General features: G+C 42.5%; 1 protein-coding gene across 3 annotated transcripts in view; it reads left to right on the top strand.

Moving 5' to 3' along the window:
* Positions 1–2068: 2068 nt before the first annotated feature.
* pard3aa (par-3 family cell polarity regulator alpha, a) overlaps positions 2069–16610 on the top strand; it is a 536573-nt gene continuing 522031 nt past the window's right edge. For all 3 annotated transcript variants that reach the window (XM_072679366.1, XM_072679367.1, XM_072679368.1), the window contains exon 1: positions 2069–2384. In XM_072679366.1, the coding sequence (XP_072535467.1) occupies positions 2265–2384 (120 nt within the window). In that variant the 5' untranslated portion in view covers positions 2069–2264. The remainder of the gene's footprint in view (positions 2385–16610) is intronic.

Raw genomic sequence — 16610 nt, forward strand, 5'->3', positions numbered from 1 at the left:
TGCTTATGAAGATCATTTAAATGTCCATATATTTGTGGACACCCCTTCTAATGAATGCATTCAGCTACTCTATGTTGCACCCATTGCTGAAGCATTTCCAATAGAATAGGACTTTCTGGAGCAGATAAACATGAACCTATTGGCGTCATGCCTGAACCCAGGCGTGGGCTAGAGGAGTATAAAGCCCCCCAGCTTTGAGCTGTGGAGCAGTGGTACTGTGTTCTCTGGTATGATGGATGGTGCTCCATTCAATACTTTTGGGATGAGGTAAGATGATAATTATCCAACATCCTGAGCCCATTATTACTGTTGTCACTAAATGCAATCTATTTACATGACGTCCTACACTAGAAAACCTTCTTCGTTACTCCAACAAAAGAGTAAAAAGTCTAAATACCGTTGTTTTAAGAAGAGAGAGTGAATGAGCAGGTGTCCCAATACTTATGTATGTATAGTATATATGAACCTGAACTGGGTTGAGCTGGATATTTGTTGCATTAGACACAGTAGTGTCTAGAAAACATGAGACTCAGGATAAAGGAACTGTTGTAACTCATGGTAAAATATTACACAAATTACCATAGAAGTCGGTAAACACCCTGCTGACCCAGCCTCAGCCTAAACTACCATCATTAGCCTCATGTAGCTGATGGTAATGATAGTGCTGCTGTTTGGAAACAACCTGCTGTCAAAGCTGGTGCAGAAACTGCTGTATTGAGCACAAACCTAGACATTACACACACCAGTATTGAGTAATGTGTCCTAATGCATAAGTCTCATTTTCACAAGAAACATGGTCAACACACAGCCCAGGTCTATGACAATGAATACATTATATGTTGCAGACTACATCTTGAATGTAGATGTAAAACATAGGTGTCTCTGTCATAGCTGTCTCCTAACCTCCCTATTTATTGCCTCACTAGTTTACTCATATGACTTAGGCCAACATTGGCTTTCTCAATTTTTGACAGAATGACTATGGCAGGTTCAGTGGTTTATGGTTTTCCACTGTGTGATCTCATGGGACCTTCTGAAACTGTGTATTAAAGAATTAGTTCAGAAAAAAAATTAAATGTGCACAATTACCCTCCTTACCCCAAATGCTGTTATTCAGCCAATACATGTCTGGCGTGTGACGTTTGCTGGCTTTAGTTTTGCACTGGAGCTGCGAGGCTGCTCCAAATAGGCCCACAGTCTGTGTCTGTGTTACTCTCAAGCTGTTTTTATAAGCCAGAAATTCTGTAAAACATTTTGAGCTGCATTTGATTGTATGAAAAGTCCATCTCTTCCACATCTTCCTGGTCAAGGGTTGCAGTGGGTCTGGAGCATACCTGGAATTATTGCCTGCAAGGCAGAAATACCCCCTGGACAGGGTGCCAGTCCCTTGCAGGGTAACAAACACACACACACACCAAATGTATGAAAAGGACAAATTAATTAATTAATTAATTAATTAATTAATTAATTTTAATCATTATAAGTAGTAGTATTATAGTGTTCTGTGACCCGAGGGTCAGTTTCGCTTATAACCTATAACCCCAGCCCAAAGTCAAGTCTGTCCAAAAAGTAGAAGAGCTGGGGGTCAACCCCACGGGATAGTACTGAAGAAATCCTACTTTGTGAAACACACTGTTAGCTTCATTAGCCTTGCAGATCCAGTGCAAACATGTCCTGACTGATTTTGCAGTACAGGGACATTTGTGGGAATTTTATTTATTTATTTATTTATTTATTTTTGACTGAAACTGTGTGTTTCAGTCAGAGGAGCCATGGTGGGCATCCCTTATCTTCATTTTGGAAAGGTGCCAACCCTATTAACAGCTTATACTTCTCTAAAACTGATCCTGGTCAGGGCTGAGGTCCCACAGCCTGTGTTGTGAGAAGTCCATGTGTGAGAAAGTTGATCAGTGGTGAGTCTCAGTGGAGAAGGAGGAGGAAAGTGCTTCACGCTATGAGTCAGTGCTCGCCTTGCCCAACCCATTCAGCGTGCACACACACACACACACACACACACGCACTTACACACACACACACACAGGCAGGCAGGCAGGCAGGCAGAGTCACACTGACTGAACAGGTGGGTCTTGTAGCCGAGCTTCACCCTCACACCTATGGAGGAGTTATGAGGATTCCCGCAGGCTGCAGGCTGCTGCTCGTGGATATGATGCGTCCCCGCTCGGCGCTTTCTGAGCGCGAGGGTCTGTCTACAAAGTAACTGCGCGCGCCTCTCGGACTCTCCAGGAATCCTAAAAGGGGGGAATATGAAAGTGACAGTGTGCTTCGGCAGGACCCGGGTGGTCGTCCCTTGCGGAGATGGGAATATTAAAGTCCACAGTCTTATTCAGCAGGCAGCCATGAGGTACAAGAAGGCGATAGCGAAGGTAAGTGGCGCTGGTTCGGCTGTGCTTTCGCCTTTCCCTGCTGCAGCGTCCTCAACATGGCGCTTCTCCGGGAGAAGAACAGGGAAGAGGACGGAGAAAGGGCACAGTTCCCCTCTTTTTACCTCAACTTCGCCGAAAAAGTGGGCTTAGTTTGGGAGAAGTTTGTTTTTCTGGCTGTTTGGTGCAGGTGGTTTGGGCTGGCTGTGTTTGTGGAGGCTCTAGAGGGGCTTCTGACTCTGAACTCCCCCCAGTATGTCCACCTCAGGAGAGACTGGTCTCTGTGGGCTTTCTGTTCGGCTGCTCTTCACCCTCTGAGAAACCAGACTGGGTGAAGTGGACAGGCATATGGGCAGGCACACAGGGCTCTCTGGGTCTCCTCAGAGGTGAGGGAACTTCTCCTGGCCAGCAGGAGGAGATCATTATTATTATTATTATCATTATTATGTTTATTATTATTATGATTATTATTATCATTATTATGATTATTATTATGATTATGATTATTATTATTATTATCATTATTATGATTATTATTATTATGATTATTATGATTATTATTATGATTATTATTATTATTATGATTATTATTATTATGATTATGATTATTATTATGATTATTATTATTATTATTATTATTATTATTATTATTCTGATTTATTTTGGAGGTCTACATCACTCTATATCACATTCTCACTTCTGCAGGGGGTGGGTGGGGGGGGGGGTTACCAGTGGTGCCCACCAGACAGATATGAGGAAGAGCTTTAACCAGCAGTGCACTCTTACAGAGCTAGAGGGCTTCTCCTCGGTCTAAAGCTCATGCAGGTAGCTAGCTAACCTAGGTTGTGTGTTCCCCATACTTGGAGCACAGTGGTTTCGTACCCTGGACTCTCTCTCACAGGATTTAACTGGTTTTAACACCAGGATGCTTCTGGAAATCTGAGTGGTGTCACTTAAAGAAGCTTTTGTAGTACCTAAGTTCTCTGCACTGCAATGGTGAGGCAAGCATCATATCATATCACATCATAGACTCCCACCGCCAGTTAACAGGGTCTTACCATCAAGAAGCTTTTGGAAAACTTTTTGGCCTGGTTCATTCACAAGCCCTTCCTAAGATGAAATGAGTGTTAGAGGCTGGAACTCACCAACATGGGAATGGGAAGCATTTACTGGTACCCCTGGGATCAGGGTTCTAGTCCAGTTGGTCCCAACACTGATCCCACAGTTTTCTCTGATCTAACACACCTGATCCAGCGAGCCTGGGCCTAGTTTCTCAAAAGTGTCTTAATCTTATGAGATCTTATCTGAGAGAGAGAGAGAGAGAGTTTATTTGGCTGTTTGCTCTACCGTTTAAGAATCTAATTTACAAGCCCTTCCTTAAAGTAGAGCAAGGTGAACCCTACATTGTGCAAGGCATGGCTCCAGAAGCAGAAACCACTGCTGGACCCAATCCCCGGTCTTGTTCATCGTTTAATCTAGTGCACTTGATTTGAACTCAGTAACTAATTAAGCTCAGCATGTGGTGGATCAGGTCAGTTATAGACTGTTGAAACAAACAACGGTCAGAGAGTGGGGTTCCTAGTTCCCATGGTGGGCTTAGGAAAGCCCATATTGTTAAAGGTAAAGGTGCACGTATTTGTCACTGTACTATGTAAAGCGGAATGTGTCCTCCGCATTTAACCCATCTGTAGGGCAGTGGGCCATCTTCAGCGCAAGGAGATGAGTAAAGGGCAGAGAGGGTAAAGGGCCTTGCTCAAGGGCCCAACAGTGGCAGCTTGCCAAGCCCGGGAATCGAAGCCACAACCCTGTTATCAATAGCCCGGCGCTCTAACTGCTGAGCCACCACTGCCCAGCTGTTCAGACGCTACTGTTGCAGGTTTTGATGAATTCCCATTAAACACTATAGCATGTTAGTCATCGAGTCCCATTGTTGTGACCTTTTTAGTGTTTTTTTCTGATCAAAACACTCCTGACTCAACCCAACAAGCCCTCTGTGGCGTTAATAATTGTATAAGTGTGTATTGGGTAACTCAGTCCAGGAGCAGGATTGGGGAAACACTACCTTATAGAATTGGCTACTCGTAATTCCTAATACTGTTCGGGACTCCCAATGATCTCCTAAACATACCGACTTTGGCTTAAACGTCTTGTGTGCTTCAAATACCATTAGGTTGCTTGGGTGTTAAGAAGCTTTCAGAAGAGCCCCCCCCAGTCTAAGAAGCAGCCTCGTAAAATACTTTTAATTAAAGTCATTAAAGTAATTATGTCGACTTGAGAAGAGTCTTCTTGGGGGTGGATACGCGGTGTGATATAGGAGAGGGTGAAAGAGGGAGGGAGAGAGAGAGTGATTCATTATTTTTAATAATGAATTAATTTTATAAACCTCAAGCAAATGCCTAGTGTCAAGATCACTAACACACTGATTCCTATTAATGCTTTACATATTCCCATCATCTCTTAATATTCAGCTTTGGGCTTGTATTGGCTGATCTACTGCTCATCTTTCTGTCCACTTCTGAACAGCTGAGGCTGTTAATAATGCTGTCAGGTCCAGCGTCTGTTCTGCAGGCTGTGAATGCTTTAGTAAACCAGTGCTGGTGTTGCCAGGATTTTTTATTTTATTTTATTTCTTTCTTTTTAAAATATTTGCAAGAAACTGAGATCTCACTGCCCCAGCATGGAAAATCATCCAGAGGCTTTGTGAGGCTCCCTGTGTTTCTGTTAAAAAGGCTGGAAAAACTGTAAGTCCGTCTTTGTGTGAAAAGTAAAAAGTGCTGTGGGAGGGCAGTAAGCTTAGAGTGACGTAGATATCGTTGAGGTCTTTAGTGTCTTTTGGCGATCATCTCGTTTGTGAGTGAGCTGTATCTGTCTAATATGTGATAGCGTACTGATATCAATAGCTGATATCAGCAGAAAATGTTGGATCGGATATCGGAAGAGGGGGGAAAAAGGAAGGAATCTGATCCGATCAAGTGAGAAATCTAGTCTGAAATAACACACACTCGCACTGTGGCGGGATGTTGTTTGACTCAAAGCAAAACCTGTTCTGTATGGTACTGAAAACGGGTTCTTTGATTTCGCAACAGTAGTGATACACTTTTTGGCGCTAATACAAAAGGTTTTCCACCAATCTAAAGAGCTCTATAGGCAGGCAAAGAGCCAGTAAGCGTCCGTGTGGTTCTTCTTTTTTTGGTTGTAATAGTTATGTATAGAACCCGTCTTAATGAAGAACACTCGAGGAACCAATTTATTTAATTAGTGGTTCACTTATTAGCCTACTTCTTTCATTTTAAAGGAAGAATTGGCTGGTTTTGCTCCTGGGCTCCCCCTAGAGCTGTGGAGTGTAATATATGTTTACATCACTGCAGTAAATACAAATCACAAGCACAAGCTTTCACTCAAATAATGTGATTGTTGACAAGCTGAGAAATACAGAACCGGCATGTTGAGGTGAAAGAATGTGGACCGAGGTGCAAGAGTAATATTACAGTGTTTGACACAAATATGACTCAGGTTATGGTGCTTTACACAGTTCCAATTAGAGGTGTTGTGCAGTTTCAGCACTGGTTCCTGCACTAGCAGCTAAGTAGCTGCTATTTTAAGGTAAAACTGCTGTACAATGCTATTTTAGTTTAAGTGTTTAAATAAAAAAAATAAAAACAATATAATTTAAAAGTTTTATAGGTTTTAAAGACTTAGACTGGGCTTAGTTTTGGTATTTGGCTGATTCTCACTCAGTGTTCAATATGAGCATTAGGAAAGGAAAGGGAAACTGCAGTGAAATGTGGGCTGAATTGGCGTTCTCTGGCTTTTTAACACAAGTGCAGTAGCTCAAGCCACAAATCCTCTTGTGCTGCAGAATGAAACTTGAGATGTGTCGCCTTGGCGAGACCTCACATCTCAATATGCCTTTCAAACAAAAGCATTGCTTGCTCTCTACAGAATTGCACCCTTCTGCTGTTCTTATTCCTGTTAAACTAAACAAGGACTTCTCACAAACTTGGGACACTTGAATTCCACATAAACACACACACACACACACACACACACACACACACACACACACGAACAGGCGGCCTGTCTGGCACACTCCGGACCTCTGGCTCAGCAGAATAGCGGCGGCTGGCTCATTGATTGACTCAGTGTAGGATTTCCCCGTGGACTTGTCCAGGCTTTCTCATCTCCACAGTCCACTCACAAGAGGCCTCAGGACAAATTTGCTGAAGCAGGGGTTTTGTGAGAAACCCTTCGTAGACTAACTAGTCTCTGGACCAGCAGACCATGTTTTAATGGCAAAGTGGGAGAGGGATTTTATTAGCATACACACCAGAATATATGATGTGCACCTTTTACTATTCCCTTTAGAGCTGGTCGTGGAGAACCACAGCACTGTTTCTCAGCTTAAATAGTGGTAAATAGTGGAAAATGAACGTGGCCTAAAGGTTAGAGAAGTGGGCTTGGGATTGGAAGGTCGCCGGTTTAATCCCATGGACCAGAAGGAAATGGGGCTGGGGGAAGTGAAGGAACAGCGCTCCCTCAGCATTCCTGATGTTGGTGGATGTTGGTGTTGGTGTCCTTGGGCAAGGCACCTAACCCCTGTCCCCAATTGCTGTGTGCTGTGCAAGGTGTGTGTGTGTGTCTGTGTGTCTGTCTTCACTGCCACGGATGGGTTAAATAAGAAAACTTGATTATGTTGTATTGCTGCACTTTGGCTATAAAGGATGTCAGTCATAAAGCAATATCTATTATATGTCATAACCTAATCAATACACAGTGATTTGAGTACGCAGAAAAGTTGATGGGATCTTCTTTTTAAAAAACGAATCGAAATTTAAAACTCACTACAATGATCAAACCAAATTTTTATAATGAATAAATAAAAGAAGATATTGGAATAACAAGCTTAGATCTGATCCAGAGTTTATTCAGTGGCACATTGTTGTGATTGCTGTGTGTCTTTATGCATGTAATTGCTTAGTAGTCTAGAAAAACTGATGATTAATCTGAAATTTTATATCTCTGCTGTCCATTGAAAAACCTGTATCTCCATTTTGATCTGTTTTTAGTTTTGGCCTGAACCCTGTAGCTGCTCTTTACACTGTGTAAATAATTCTGCGTGAATGGACCAACAGGAATGCTCTAAATGACTAGAATATGAGCTCTTATGTTACATTAACTTCCATTCAAAGTTAAGTCACCATTTTGGGAGGATATATATATATATATATATATATATATATATATATATATATATATATATATATATATATATATATATATATATAATAATGCTCATTTATTATGCCCATCAAATCACCCACCTGACTTAATGAACCAAAAAAGATGGCTATGGCACTGGAGTATGGATAAGTGCTCACGATCGTAATCACTAATAGACCCTCTTCTCATGTTCATGAACTTTGAACATGAACTGATCTGTGATTTTTCAGAAGCCCCCCCCTGTCCGCTGCTGGACTTTCCGCCATTCAGTGCATCCCACAGGTACTGTGCTCAGTTGAATGTGACTTGGTTGCAGCTTGATCTAGTGTTTATGTTGTGCCTTCTTAAATGGCACTTCTGGATGTTGCACCTCAGATGAAGTTACAGGCAGAATCACTTTAATAATACCAGACACTGTAATACCTTGAGGACTGTTTTGGTCATTTCCTGCTGCTCTGATGATAAGGTCAGTGCAAGGTTGAAATAAATGAGCACTTTAAGTCGGCTCAGATTGCAGGTGTGCCGAGTGCTCTTTGGAAGAGGGTCATTCTTTTGATTAGCCCTGATTTAACCTAATTGCGTAGGTCGTTTTGGCTTGATTGTGCAGATGGCTCCAGGTGAAATATTTTGTTAATGTGGTGCGTCTTCTGACCCCCCCCCCCCCCCAGCCCCCCCCCCCTTCCTCCTTTTGTGTCCTGAGATGGTAGTATGAAACATTAGTAGCCAAAGAGGGCAGGGATGATCACTGCAATCACAGCTGAAGCCCAGAAGGCACTGGATCACTGTGGAGAAATCCTGAAGGTGATTATTCTTAAACTCCAGCAGGGTGTTTGTACGTCAAAGCTTGTAGTGCATATCAATGACATACATTCATATCTGTCACCCAGACCTTATGGTATGAGCTCAAACTATAACTGATAGTTACTAATGATCATTTTAGAATCTGTACAGTATGTACAGTATCGTCCAGAAGTTTTAGGCCCCTGATCACATTATTTAAAAGCATTTCTTTCAGCATTAAGAGTTTTTGTTTTATTGTAGAAACTCCAGGTGACATTAAAACATATGCAGGTAAACATAAACACAGTAAAAATGAATTCCTTATTCTGTGGGTCTGTTCAGTTCCATCATCATCAGCAGCAGAAGCTCACCTGATTTACCCTCATTAAGCTCTGATTTACCAAACCAGGTGTTGGATGATCACTATAAATAATACTAGACTCATGAGGAGAACTTTGGAGATGTTTTAATGAACACAGTGATGGAGAACCTCCATGACTTTCTTATTGCCTTATTAGTGTTTATTCTAATATCAGTGTTTTACTGAAGAGAGAAACACCTACTGTCCAGATAAGTAGCTTTTTTTCTTTCTTCTTGTCACAATTTCTTAGTGCCACAATTATTTGCACAGTGTTTTGCTGCTATCTAATGAAAACCATGTATCTCCCTTTTTGTGTGTTATTAGTTTTCTCCATCTGTACACTGTAAATACTTCTGGATATATGGGCCAATAAAAATACTCTACATTACTAGAATAAGCACTTATGTTACACTTACTTCCATTTAAAGACCACTTTCCTTCTTTTGTAAAGTCGCCACTTTGTAGATGCATGTTTTTCATTGGACAGCGACAATATACATATATATAATATTGTAAAAATTCATGTAAAAAAAAAAGATTTTATCGTGAGTCATTTTGGAGCATTTGGAGCATTTCTGACCATCATGTAATTGTAACATAACTTAAACAGCTGCCAGATATAAATTATGTCGTAAAAATAAAGTAATAATAATTAAATACATAAATAAATAAGCTGCATAAAGCTTGTTATAATAGATGACCACAACCTTTTTTGGGATCTCTTGAATAGTGAGCACTATAACATGAAACTGTGGAGCTTCGTGCACTCCAGACGTTCAGAGTGAGACATAGTGGGCAGATCAAACAGACTTCTGGAAGAAGGGGTGACTACATACAACATGTTTACTACAGGAACAGAACACTGTATGCCCATTTAAACAGAGCTTTAAAAGTTATTGTTTAAAGCAAATGCAGGCATGTTCTGAACAGCATGTTTCAGCTACTCTCTGGTTTGCTTTTTCTTAGCAGCAGATTGAACTAACCACTGTTTAATAGCCTCTAGCTGTATTTAGATCCACTGGAGACCTTGAGTGTGATTAAATAGTGAAAATGCTTCCAATAGCTTCCTCTGTTTTTTGTACTCAGACCCACTATAGTGTGTGTTTCAAGTTTAGAAAACAGCCTGATCAGACAGAAATCTGATTATTTCCAGTCTGTCTCACCATTCAGCATCCCTGTGACTCCAGTAACCACACACTGGTTTTCCTATTAAGTGTTGTTTTTTGCCAGCTGACTGTGTTACTCCTACACTGGAGCTTTTGGTCACGTGAATCTTGATTTATTCAGACAGTGAGCATGTGCAAAGACCTTTGCTGCCTTGCTATTTGAGTATGGTGTCCAGTGATGGGTACAGTATCTCTCACGCTCCAGTAAATAAGAGGGAAGAGTAGGAAGGTAGGAGAACTGAATTTAATTTTGGAATATATTTATTTATTTTTTCCTTCTTATTTTTTCCGCTAACTCCTCCTGCAGTTTTTGAGGTATCGACACTGTTCCAACTACAGATTGTTTGGCCGGATTGTGTGATTCTGGCTTTTGGATCAGATGTATTGTTTCCATTTATTATTTTTATTGTGACACCATAGCAACCACCCGAGACACCATAGCAACCACCTGGGATACCATAACAACTGTCGAGACACCACTTAGCAACAACAAAGCAACCACCTAGTAACACCAAATCAGCCACTCAACTTTACCCTAGTGATTACGTAGCAACAGCCGAGCAATTGCCTGGAAGTGGAAACCTCTTACTGTAATGAGCTCAACAGATTTGTCTATTCGAGGCATCCTGTGGTACCTGGCACCAAGACGTTAGCAGGAGATCCTGTTGAAAAGTCCTGTAGGATTGGAGGTGGGACCTCCATAGATTGCATCAATAAGCAAGCCTTGGATGCCCATGTTCCCATTTTTTCTTAAACCACTTTTGGTAGGAACTGACTAGGCCGCATACCAGAGAAACCTCAGGAGATCTGCCTCATGTTTGGAGATGTTCTGACCCAGTCGTCCAGCCATCGCACCAGTCAGTGGTGCTAATGTTATGGGTGATCAGTGTGTATACTTAATGTACCAGAATACTCATCATGCCTAGCCCTGTGTTGTGCCACATTTGAAAAGCAGTGCAGACTAATAGATTTCCTTAAGTGAAGGGTATGGACTTTTAAGTGACTAATATGTTGCGGGACCTTAGTTTTTACATGCAGCATGTGGGGAACGTTCACATTTCAGTGGTTTTAGATCCTTTAAATGCTCAGATCAATTGAAAATAGCAGCATAACATTGTTCAAAGCACATTTTCAACCACCCCTTATTTTTGCTTTATTGACCAACAGAACAGATCAGGAAAACACTGTATTGAATCGTTTTGGGGTGAAACTGAATCATTCAGTTTGTTTTTGTAGTTTGTAGCTTTTGCATGACACTTCTAAAAGTCCAGCAAGATCCCTCAGACAACAAAGGCATTGGTGAGGCTTTAGCACATGGACATGAACTCATGAGCCTCAGCTGTTTGCATCTCTTTGTCCCCTCTTTCCTCATAGAGGCTGGGACAGCAGTCTCTGTGTGAGGCCTCTGGAACTATTCCACCAGACAGGCGTGCTGGACCTCCCACTGTTTATGACCACCCTCATCCTCTCCTTCACATTTAGCAGGGGCTCATAACACCGCCCTGTGCATGTCCACCCTGTCGGCCCGCTGCCCGCTCACAGTCAGCTTCTTTTGTTTCTGAGAAAGGCTCACATCACTCTCCCTCTGGTCTTCCCCAGCGAGTACTAGATCTTTCCCTCTCCCTCCCTAATTGTCTCCCGCTCTCCCTCACACAACTCCCCTGGTGTCCACCGATCATTCTCTCTGTATGTCCAAGACAGCCTTTGACCTCTGACCAATGGCTTTTGGGAGCCCTCCTGGGCACAGTGGAAATTGAGTGTGAGTGAAGCTGGAGGGCACAGCTTGACAGAAGGAGGAGGAGGAGGAGGAGGAGGAGGAGGAAGAGGAGGAAGAGGAGGAGGAGGAAGGAAGCCTGGCTGAGGCTGTGCTGGGTGTTCAACACAGCTTGAAGAAGGCTTGCCTTTCGTCTTGTCAGCATTGCTAAGGAAGGAGTTGAGAGAGGAGAGATAACTACAACCCTCCATGTTTGATGTGTCACAGTCCTTTGTAACTATTTTACACACAAACTAGCCAATGTGATTTAAACTGACCACAATGACCACTGACCGTTCTAGCCATATATTGTGAGCACAGATCCATGGGTATTGGTACAAAGCTGATATTGGCTTCTCTGCGGCCTCCAGTGTATGGTCCAATTGGCCAGTGACAATGACTGATATTTAGGATTCCTCAGTGTTGACTTTATCATGTTTGCCTGTATTAAATTGTACTAAATTGCAAATATTGGTTATCAGAATCTGTCCGTACGTCCATCTGTCTATCCGTCCTCTTATACATCACTCCTTTTGTCCTCATATCCATCCATCTGTCTCTTTGTCTGTCCATCTTCTTATCCATCTTCTTCTTGGTCAGGGTCGTAGTGGCTCGGGATCCTACCTGGAACCATTGTGCACAAGGCAAGGTGTCCAGCCAACTGTCCTCTTATCTGTCCCTCCATCTGTCCTCTTATTTGCTATGATCCACCCTTTTATTCTTTCTCTTATCCATCTTTCCATCGAACCTCTTGTCTGTCCTCTTATCCAATCCGTCCTCTTATCCATCCATCTATCCATCCATCTATCCATCCTCCTATCCATCCATCCATCCTTTTGTTTGTCCATCTTGTTATCCGTCTTATTCTTGGTCAGGGTCGTAGTGGGTCTGGAGCTTACCTGGAAGCAAGGGCACAAAGTAAGGGCAAGGTCTCCATCCGTCTGTCCACTTATCCGTTACTCCATCCATCTTTTTGTCATTCCTCTTATCCATCCCTCCATTCATCCTCTTGTGCATCTTGGTCAGGGTTATAGTGGGTCTGGAGCCTACTTGGAATCATTGTGTGCAAGGCAGGGTGCAAGCCCATCACAGGGTACCACATACCTTTTTTGCTCCTTTCTTTTTACAAATGGAAGCTCTGAAAATTCAGCTCCAAAATGGCAACATAAGTAGAGAGTGTGTAATTGTATGTGAATTAATAGATGAAGATGGCCGCTGGTTGGCAAATTACTTCTACACACCGTGCAGTAGCTCCAGCGTGTGGTGCTGCAGTTTTCCCTTAATGAAGCATGTGTCCATTGATTAGTGGTACTATAATTGCCTTCTAAAGAAATCATTTAATTATGTTCCTGAATGGAAGTCACTGTGTCAGCCAACTGACTAGCCTAACAAAAAAGAATTGAAGTCTTAAAGCATGCTTGGTTAAATAAGGTCATTTATGTTTATGTAAAAGCAAAGAAAATGTTTTTTTTTTTTTTTTAAGTGAAAAGCAGCCATTTAAAACAATGTAGCCTCTGCCTCCCCAATTCCCAGAACCATGTGAACATGCCAGTGAAGGACACTCCTGTTTTCTGAGTTTGCCTGTGCTCTAGACCCGTTTTTGATGAGCTCTTCCTGGGGAAAGGAGAGTAGAACTTTTACCAGCACCTCTTAGGCTTCCAGCCAGGGAGGAGATGCTTAGCTACAGCTCACCACTAAAACTTTGATGATGTTAACGTTTGCTCTGTTAGTCATCTTTTCTCATGCATGAAAAATGAGTGCTTTGGCCTCATTGTGTTCTCTTACTGTTTTGAAGCTTCAGGTTTAAGATTGCTCCTCCACAGTTTTACTTCTGGTTACAGCTGGTTCTACAGTGAGCTCTAGTTCATACAGAAGTATTTCTGTAAAACAACGGTGCCTTCCTCTTCCTCCGCTGTCATAATGGCTTTGTCTTTAACATGAACTTTATTTCCATCAACTTTCTGCACAGACTGCGAGCAGAAGCACTAACTATAAAAGTGGCTATAAAGACTGCAGTTTACTTTACCGATATATAAAAGTAGCTTGATGTTTCCATCTTAAATTTCATGAATGCTGCTGGTTCTGCTGCTGGTTCTGCTGCTGGTGCTTCTTGTTTTGCTGCTGCTGGTTCTGCTGCTGGTTCTAAGGGTTTGTCATGTTCTGCTACTGGTTCTATGTGTTTGTCATGTTCTGCTGCTGCTGGTTCTGCTGCTGGTTCTATGGGCTCGTCATGTTCTGCTGCTGCTGGTTCTGCTGCTGGTTCTATGGGTTTGTCATGTTCTGCTGCTGCTGGTTCTTGCTGGTGGTGGTGTTCTTCGTATTCACCTTCTTCATATTCTTTGTATTCATATTCATAAATCTCCTCTCCTGTTAAAATCCCAGTATAGATGAAATTCAAATGAATAAAAGTAATCACTGTATCCAGGTGATCTATAATCTAGTAAGGTTTTGGCTACACTACACTTCGCAAGTCACAGCACATTATAAAAAGAGTATAAAAGGGTATCTCCCACCATTTGAGTTTGACTGATTTTAACAACAAATAAAAGACTGTCCGTTGCATGCTAAATTAATTGCAGTGCTGCAGTATCAGACACGTACTAGCGCCAGAATGAAGTGGCTTCAACATTAAAGGTGAACCGCAAAATAAAATTAAAATAAGAGACTGCTTGTCCTCCATTGTAGAGGTCCATCTTTTTGTTTTTTTTCCTGTGTTCACTTCTCATGCTTAAGCTAAAATATGGCTAACAATTGTGTAGTGTAACCCCGGCTTAATGGGACTAGAGCTGGAAGGCAGGAGGAGTGTGATGTAGCCCATGAATATGCTGGAGTGGCGTTGACTGGTGTTTGCACACTACAGCCATGACTATAGTGTAACGGTTTTGGGTGGGTGGAATTGGGCCGCTTTCCAACTCTGTTTTGGTTATGCGCTGTTTGCCTTTGAATGAGGAGACGACAGTGTTCATGGTTTGCCAGTTCCACAGACTGAACTCTCATTATTCAGCTGTGCAGAGAAAAGTACAGTTTTCCATTTTCCACTTTAAGCCATGGCCTGCAAATGTCCCGCTAATGCTCTTCATGATGGATCTCATGCATCGGTGATTCCTGATATTATCATTAATCGGCTCAAGCCTGCCTCTACCGTGTCACTGAATCGATAAAGTCTTTGCTCAGGACTGCTTAGTACAGTAATACACTGTGTATATGTGTGTGTGTGTGTGTGTGTGTGTGTGTGTGTGTGTGTGTAAATATGGGTCAGTTGGGATTACAGAGTCTGTCTCTGATCCTCTCCAGTGACTGGCTCCATGTCAGGGTCAGGGATAAAGACAGCAGGAGTGGTCTTATATCCGTTGCCCCTGCCCGCTGCTCTGCGGCCCCGCTTGGTCACACTCTGTCATCTTGCGCAACGGCTCACACACTCACGTAGGATACTTGGTCTGTGTGTTGAAGCTCAGTTCATGAAAAGACAAATTGCTTTTCCTTTTTTGAGAAGCCAACTGTTCAGTGTAATCTGGTGAATGACTCTGTACTCTGACATGTTGGACCACCTGGTTGGGGGGACATGCTGATGATTTTGATGGATTACGTTGTGGAGTGGGTGATGACAGAGTTGTTGTGCTTTAGAAGGATTTAGTACCCTATTTATGATTGATCACTGGATCATGACTGTCGGTTTTCTCTTTGATGGTGTTCTGTTGATTGTTGGATAGTTTTGTATGATTTTGGTATGGATTTGGTTTCCAACCCATGCATACCCCCTCTCCACCCACCCCCATATCACATGCAATACTCCTGACACTGGGAAGGCCAACAAATGCTTCCTCCAACATGTGTGTAGTCAGTCACCACCTCTTTTCTGAACTGAACCACTGCTTCTGTGTCACCATGCAACCAACACGCTCCGAGGGAAGCACGGTCAGCCAGCAGACGCCAGTGCCGGCCAGCGATTGCACTGGACTAACATGGGGAGAAGGTGCCACTCTACCCACCCTGACCAATTGTGCTCTCTCAGGACCCTGGCTGCCAATGACCGGCAGCATGCTAGGGTCACAGTGGCAGGACCTTTAGTCTGCTCGACTCCAGTAGATGGTTGTAAATGGGTGGTTGTCACAGTTCTTAAACTTCTCCACAAATCAAAATAGTTTTCCAGTCCTACCTGTATTCCCTATTATACAGGTGAGCAGTAGGTTACTGTCAGCTAGCAGTTTTTGGGGGCCGCTAGAATCCCCAGACATGGACTTTCCTCTGTTTACGCTACCAGTTTGCACATGCAGCTCTTATAAGAAACCATTGATGTACTAATCAGACTGAAGTGACCTTGCTTTACTGGAATGAAAAGTAATGATATGTTGGTTTGGCCAAAGCTTGGTTTATAAAATCTTAGAGTATTAAAGGAAAAAGAAAAACCTGAACATTTTAGTCCCTGATAAGAAATACAGTGGTTGTTAAATCAGATTGTTACGTAATGCCAAATTGCTGTAGAGGACAATAATATGTGCTTTAGTGTCCATAATATGTCGTCTGTCATTCAATCAAATGAATTTTTCTTTGATGTGTGTTCGTTCTGTGTGATGTGGCTTTCAGAGTTTAGGGTTGCTTAAGTTGAATGTGCACACACACACACACACACACACACACACACACACACACACACACACACACACACGTTAATGAATAGTGCAGCACAGACAGCGTGGCCTTGAGTTAGAGTGACATGTGATTAGTCTTTCAGTGCGCTCTTTAAAAGGGCTTCATCAGAGTCACGACCACGCTGGGCCGGAACTACATGCCAAACATTGCTGGAAGATAGTGTTGTTTTGCCAGACTAGGGCTAACCAGAGGTTTCTGTTGCTTTGTCTAGAACCGCTAGAAACTGCAGAAGAACCCTACAGCAGGAAGCATGTTGTTGCTCTTGAAAGAAAGCCTTGCGTCTGTGAAGCAGGAGTGGT

Source organism: Salminus brasiliensis, chromosome 5 (assembly GCF_030463535.1).
Source record: "Salminus brasiliensis chromosome 5, fSalBra1.hap2, whole genome shotgun sequence".
NCBI lineage: Eukaryota > Metazoa > Chordata > Actinopteri > Characiformes > Bryconidae > Salminus > Salminus brasiliensis.